We start from the raw sequence: 7646 nt of genomic DNA, 5'->3' as shown, positions 1-7646 counted from the left end.
CTCATCTCTACAATAAATAAAAAAATCAGCCGGGCGTGGTAGCGTGCACCTGTAGTTCCAGCTACTCGGAAGGCTGAGGTGGAAGGATCACTCAAGCCCAGCAGGTCGAGGCTGCAGTGGCCGGAAGCGGCCACTGCACTCCAGTCTGGACAGCAGAGTGAGACTCCAACTCAAAAACAAAAACAAAAAATTGAGCACTTGCAAATCCCGGTGCCACTGTAAAAGCCCTTCCCCTTGCTTAGAGACCCTCTGCCTCTCCCTTCCCATCCTTTACCTATTCAGTCGTTAATCGATCCCTAAGAGCTCACTCAAATGTCACCATATACAGCAGACAAGTCCAACCCATGACCCATGGGTCACAGGTGGCCTAGGAAAGCTAGTAATGTGGCCCCACAAAATCTTTTAACATCATGTTGTTTTTAGCATTTATTTTCTTTGTGACCCCATATGTGGTTCCATTTTTGAAGTTCATAATCACGCCTTATTCATGGCATCGCGTTTTGGCAGCACATATGTTTGTGAGCAGCTGTTTTCAATGATGAAGCACAGGAAGAGCAGATCTCAGACAAACATTTCTGATGCGCACCTTGAGAACGCACTAAGAATTGAGACCACTTCGATGGAACCAGATTTGAATAGATTAGTTTTACAAAAACAAGGTCAAATTCCCCAATAATTTTATATTGTTCTCATTTTTCTGAACTTCATAATAAAAAGATTTAAAAAATAAAAGAAGTCTTATAATGTATATTCTCTAACTATATTGTATAATTTCTGCGCAACCCAAGATAATTCCTCTTTACTTGAAGCCCAGGGAAGCCAAAAGGTTGGACACCCCTGATATAAAGCTTTCCCTAACACTCCTTACCAGCACCATTATCACTTTTGTTTGGCCATTATGTCTCTCACTAGAGTATAAGTACAAACACCAAAGCAATGTCTTATTAACTTTTGATTCCTCAGGACCTAGTACAAGGCTACACATACATGATTGGTGCTAGATACTTCATTAATATTTGTAGAATAAATCAATGACATTGCTGCACTTGGAGATTACGCATAGCATTTAAGGTGGTTGGGTGAAACTAAGGACTAATAAAAGAAAAAACAAGGCGATCAGGTGAGCATGTGAAGTTTTTGTTGTTAAAAAAAACACAAAAACACGTTGGGCAAGTTGCCTCATGACTGTGATACCAGTGCTTTGGGAGGCTGAGGCAGAAGGACTGCTTGAGATCAGGAGTTCAAGATCAGCCCGGGCAACGTAGCAAGACCCCACCTCTACAAAAAATTTAAAAAATTAGCCAAGCACAGTGGATCGCACTGTAATCCCAGCTACTCAGAAGTTGAGACAGGAGGATCACTTGAGCCAGGAGGTCAAGGCTGCAGTGATATGATTGTGCCATTGTACTTAAGTGCGGGCAACAAAGAGAGACTTTATGTTTAAAAAAAAAAAAAGAAAAAGAAAAAGAAAATCTCGGGACTCACCCCAAACCAACTGACACATAAGTATGGGCTGGGACCCAGTAAACCTGTGTTTTAACAAGCCCTCTAGATGATTTTTTTTTTTTTGAGTTGGAGTTTCACTCTGTTGCCCAGGCTGGAGTGCAGTGGCATGCTCACAGTCACTGCAGCCTCTATCTGATGGGCTCAGATGATCCTTCCGCCTCAGCCTTCCAAGTAGCTGGAACTACAGGGACGCGCCACCATGCCCGGCTAATTTTTTGACTACAATAATTGTAGAGATGAGGTCTCACCAAGTTGCCCAGGCATGTCTCGAACCTGTGGTCTCATGCAATCCTCTTACCTTGGCCTCCCAAAATGCTTGGATTATAGGCATGAGCCACCATGCCCAGCCCAGGTGATTATAATACACACTAAAGTGTAAATGTCAATATTTTGCTGGAAATAGAAATTAGTTGATAATATTTCTTTTTCTTTTTCTTTTCTTTTCTTTTTTTTTTGTGAGTCAGAGTCTCATTCTGTCGCCCCGGCTGGAGTGCAGTGGCACACTCACGGCCACCGCAGCCTCGACCTGCTGGGCTCAGATGATTCTTCCTCCTCAGTATTACAAGTAGCGGGAACTACAGGCATGCGTCACCATGCCTGGCTAGTTTTTTGATTTATTGTAGAGATGAAATCTCGCCATGCTGCTCAGGCTGGTCTTGAACCTTTGAGCTCAGGCAATCCTCTCACCTCGGCCTCCCAAAGTGCTGGGATTACAGGCCTGAGCCACCACGCCCAGCCAACTGATACTATTTCAAAGCGTCATTTTCTGTTACTGGAGATGACCACAGCTGGATTCCCAGTAGCCCGAGATGCATACCCATGAGGCTTACAAGGGTTAAACTTCAGGATCACCCTCCATTTGTTTGGGTCCTCGCTAGAGCTGGGAGTTGCTGGGAGTCACAGAGAGTTATAGGTGCAGAGGGGAAGCCAGATTGCAATCAGGAAGTATTTCTATATAAACATTTCTGGTAAATTGTTTAAAAAGAGCTCGGAAGAAAGAGAACTCCAAGACTCCAGAATTGTTCTTCCCTCATTTCAGATACGTACTCATTTTTCTAATTCTATTATTTTTCTTAAAATGGTACAAACTTACGGGGAACAACTGTGTAAGTTTCAGGAGCTGGATCCACCCAGACCTTCGTGGTTTGTCTTTCAAACAACTAAGCCTGCCGGGGCTGCAATACTTGGGCATAAACTGGTGCTGCAGGGAACCGAGCTTTTCATTACTGTTTTCCTTTTGAAGCTGGTACCTGGGACAGAGGAGCCCGGGATTGGTTATTCGGGGCGAGTCGTGGGGAGCCTGGCGAAGGTCCGGCAGGTGCCCGAGAAGGAGGTGGGGAGGGCCGGGAGGCAGCGCAGCCTCGGGGCGGAGGTGGGCGGCTGGGGACCGAAGCAGCCAGAGTCCCCGCCTCCACCTACCTGAGCAGGTCCTGGCTGAGCTGCTCCGACACCTTCGCCTTCAGCCGGCGCCGCTCACAGGGCCCCTTCCTCTGCACCCCCTTCCTGCAAACTCCAGGGGACCCCAGTAGCACCCCGGGGGCCGCGCCGCGCCCCCCACGGCCCGCCATGTCTCACTGAGCGCCCCGCAGGCCCGGGGCTCGGCCTCGCTCGCCCCGCCCCGGAGGAAGAAGGGGGCGTTTCCAATCGAGCGCTCCGCTCGGATCCGAATCCGCCCACTTGGGAGAAAGGTTCACGCCGCTCGTCTGTTTGTAGACGTTCCCTTAGGGCAGCCGGACAGCGGCCGGCGAACCTCTGAGGCCCGCGCCCAGCCGGCACGTGACCGGGAAGGGTGTGCGCATGCGTGCTGGCGCTGTTTACCTCTGCCTGCGGGCATCCCGCCCCCAGGGCCCGGGAGCGGACGGTCCCGCGGGGAGGGCGGTCCTCGGGCTCTTTGTTCCCGCCCCTCTTCCATGGCTTCCGGTTGGTGCCAACCATTCATTTTTAAGATGAGGTCACGTATGTTGCCCAGGCTGGTCTCGAACTCCAGGGCTCAGACAATCCTCTCGCCTCAGCCTCCCAAGGTGCTGGGATTGCAGGCTTGAACCACTGCGCCGGGCCCACTTATCTACTTTTTAACGCTGACTGATAAGTGTTTGGGGCAAGGAAAATCGAGGGTAGGAGGGGTGTTAGGTTAAAGATCCCAGTGAGGTCTCCAAAAATGTTAGGTCAGACCGATGGGGATTTGCCATCGGAACCATACGGTTCCGCATAAAAAATGCAAAGAATTTCACAGAAGTTAGATTGGAAAATACAGTTTATTTAGATAGTAAATTAGAAAGAAAGAAGAGAGAGGAGATTTCACCTCCCCAAGGTTGGGGTGGGAGCCAAAGCCAGGAAACATGGCGGCCATAGGTCAAGGAGCCACGTGGACACACCAGAGTTTAACAAAGCACTGGTGACTGGCTGCTGGCAGTGGAGTCCTTTTAAACTTTCCCTTTGATGGGAGAAGGTCCTCAAGGTGATTGGGTGGTGGTCTGCTCCACATCATCATGGAGGGCAGGTAAGCACAGGTACTGACATCAGGTGATGGACAGCAGGCAGATGGGTGGGTTAGTCACATGATCACCTTCTCACCTTGATTACTGTCACACCACTGCCATAGTGATGGGGTCTGTGTCATGAAGGTCAGGAAGGGCTGATTAGGTTGAGTCTTATGGGTGTAAGCAAATACTTGAAATAGAAAAGCTGATTAGTGCAAAATAAACTGGGGAGGGGTCTGAAAAACAATGATCAATAGCTACCTCTGAGAAGCCAGTTCTGTTCTTGGCTCATATTAAAGGGTAAATTAAGGTGAACTGCTAGAAAAATATGACAGTTCTAAACAATGTTAAAATGGCTGCACTTTGGCTATATTGACTCCATGTTATGTCCTTTCTAGAGTCAGATCAATCCTGAGGTCAATACAAGGGGTCTCTCAGCATCTGAAAGGCCTCATTCTCTTCTTGTCCAGGGAGTGGCTTAGGTTACATGACATGGCTTTGTATAGAGAATGCTAACATTTATGACCAAGAAGGGAGACAGCAGTAAGGGGCAAAGCCATTGACTGAGCAGGAAAGTGGATGGATCCATGAGCTATAGAATTCTCAATATTTTTCCCCAAATAAAGTAGCAAAAGTGATTTAAGCCTTTCGTATTTTTTATTGGATTACTTCCTCCAAAAGAAAAAAAGTCAATAGTGGTTCAGCCGGGCTCGGTGGCTCAGCCTGTAATCCCGCGCCTTTGGGAGGCTGAGGTGAGTGGATTGCCTGAGCCTGCGGGTTTGAGACCTGCCTGGGCAACTTGGCGAGACCTCATCTCTACAATAAATCAAAAATCAGCTGGGCATGGTAGCACACGCCTGTAGTTCCAGCTACTCGGAAGGCTGAGGCGGAAGGATCACTAGAACCCGGCAGGTTGAGGCTGCGGTGGCCGGGAACGGCCACTGCACTCCAGTCTGGGTGACAGTGTGAGACTCCAACTCAAAAAAAAAAAAAAAAAAAGTGGTTCATTCACAAGCCCTGCACAAGATTAAAAAATAATAATGTCTTGGAAAATATATAGACTTTGGACCATAAGATTGGCCAAGAAGTAGTCATTTCTCCAAATAATACCCCCTCTCAAATATTCAGACACCTTAATTCTTGCTCTGTACCTATTAATTAATCCTCACAACAACCATTAGGCAGATACTGATTTATACATGAGGAAGCTGAGACATACAAAGGATAGGTAACATGGCCAAGTTCGCACAGCAGTAAATGGTGTTTTAAAAACCAGCCACCTTTTGACTGGCACAGTTGGTCAATTTATATACACTGTTGATAGGAATGTAAATTGATGCAGTCATTATGGGAAACAGTATGGAGTTTCCTCAGAAAAATTAAAATTGGACTACCGTATGGTCCAGCAAATCCTCTTCTGGGTATATGCCCAAAGGAAATGAAATTAGCACCTCATAGAGATATCTGCCTTCCCATGTTTGTTCCAGTATTAATTCACAATTGCCAAGATATGGAAACAATCTGACTGTCCACCTGTGCATGAATGAATAATAACGTGGTGTATAGATAATGGAATATGTTTCATCCTTAAAAAAGAAGAAGATCCTGCCATTTGTGACAACATGGATAAACTTAGAGGACATTGTGCTATCCAAAATAAACCCAGCACAGACAAGCACTGCATACTTTAATAGGTAAAAAAAAAAAAAAAGTAGGCCAGGCATGGTGACTCAAGCCTGTAATCCCAGCACTTTGGGAGGCTGAGGCAAGAGGATTGCCTGAGCTCAGGGGTTTGAGACCAGCCTGGGCAACTTGGCAAGACTTCATCTCTACAAAAAAAAAAAAGTTAGCTGGGCATGGTGACACACAGCTGTGGTTCCAGCTACTTGGAAGGCTGAAGTGGAAGGATGCTTGAGCACAGCAGGTTGAGGGCTGCAGTGGCCGTGAGCATACCACTGCACTGCAGCCTGGGCAACAGAGTGAGACTGTGACTCAAAAAAAAAAAGTAGAGTACTTAGACAATAGGTGGTTGGAGGAGACGAGGAGGTAAAGGTCACAAGGTACAAACTTGCAGTCACATAGGATGAATGTCTAATGTACAGCTTGAGGACTATGGTGAATAATATTGTACTGTCTACTAGAGAGTTGCTAAGAGTAGATTTTAGGTGTTCATACCACACAAAGAAGTAACTGTGAGAGGATGGTATGTTAATTTGCTTCACTGTATAATAATTTCATTATCAAAACATCGTGTTGTACACCTTAAATATCTACAAGATAAAAAAACAATACTCAAGCTCTAGCACCAGACTCCCTCAAAGTCCTCCTGCCAGATTCCCACCATGCCCCTTTATCACTCTCTGGTTGGAAATATGTGACAAAATAATTTCTGGTTCATGTACAAGGGGGACCCAAAAAAACCTAGATTTGTCTTTTGGAATGCTCCTTGCAGTACATTTTGAATTTGTTCCTCCGAATCAAACGATCAACCAAAGTTGAGAAAGTTACATCGCAATTTACAGAAGAAACATCCTGAGCTGTGGCAAACAGGTGACTAGTACTTCCACTATGACAACACACTTGTCTATACCCACTGAGTACACAGCCGTTTTTGACCAAAAACAATGACCCCAGGGCCCTACTCTCTTTATTCACCCAAACTTGCCCCCAGCGATTTATTGCTCCCCCCATTAAAAATTCCTCCAAGGGAAATGTTTTGCTGATGTGGAAGAGGTGAAGCAACAACCAGCAGAAGCACAAAAAGGTGAGTTCAAAAACCATTTTGACAGTGGAGAAAGCATCTTGGTAGGTTTATTGCATCGAACCAAGTGTTTGAAGGTGATTGAAGTTTAAACATGTAAGAATACATACACAATCTTTACAAATAAATTCTGGGTTTTTTGGGGGGTCCCCTCTCATATATAAAGAGTTGGTTTTTCTATTGTAAACACAAGTTCCTATGATACAATAATGATAATTCTTAGGGATACTTCACTTTCTTCTGTCACTATCAGAACTATGCATAGTAAGGAAGGCATTACTCTCCAATAACCAATTTAGGGCTTATCTGGGAACACAGTGTAGACTTGTTATCAAGCAAAAAGTCCAAAGTACTAGAAGCCAATATAATGACACCAGGTTTTTTTGAGAAAGGAAAAGCTTTATATTGAAAGTTGACTCCAAAGAGACAAGCTCAAATCTGTCTCCCTATGCTGACTTCCAGGCAGTATTTTTATTAGAAAAAGTTCAGGGGGTGGATTCTGAAATTAGTGTGTAACTGATGGAAGGAAAGGGGAGGTATGGAAAGTCCTTGGGCGTGCTCAGTTATCTCTGCAGGCTATCTTCTGGGTCACCGTGCAAATTCAGGGGCAGTTGGTATGAAACACGTGGAAGTTTAGGCTGTGGTGTCAGCAAGCTCCTTCTGCACAAGTTCCCATTGGCTATATTGGTCCTGATTTCAGCTCTTTTTTTGTTTTGTTTTGTTTTGCCTTTTTGAGTTGGAGTCTCACTCTGTTGCCCAAGCTGGAGTGCAATGGCATACTCGGCCACCCCAGCGACGACCTGCTGGGCTCAGGTGATCCTTCCGCCTCAGCCTTCCAAGTAGCCAGAAATACAGGCGCGTCCTACCACACCCAGCTGATTTTTTTTTTTTTTTTTTTT

At 45.8% G+C, this 7646-nt stretch overlaps 1 protein-coding gene across 1 annotated transcript in view; it reads right to left on the bottom strand.

The window, feature by feature from the left end:
- BTBD8 (BTB domain containing 8) overlaps positions 1–3334 on the bottom strand; it is an 82369-nt gene extending 79035 nt beyond the window's left edge. Inside the window, exon 1 of the mRNA XM_008068275.1 lies at positions 2926–3334. Within this exon, the coding sequence (XP_008066466.1) occupies positions 2926–3074 (149 nt within the window). The 5' untranslated portion in view covers positions 3075–3334. The remainder of the gene's footprint in view (positions 1–2925) is intronic.
- Between the last annotated feature and the right edge of the window lie 4312 nt (positions 3335–7646).

This window comes from Carlito syrichta, unplaced genomic scaffold (genome assembly GCF_000164805.1).
Source record: "Carlito syrichta isolate Samal-C Ts95f unplaced genomic scaffold, Tarsius_syrichta-2.0.1 Scaffold309922, whole genome shotgun sequence".
In the NCBI taxonomy this organism is placed as follows: Eukaryota; Metazoa; Chordata; class Mammalia; order Primates; family Tarsiidae; genus Carlito; species Carlito syrichta.
This window is presented reverse-complemented; position numbering and strand designations above follow the sequence as displayed.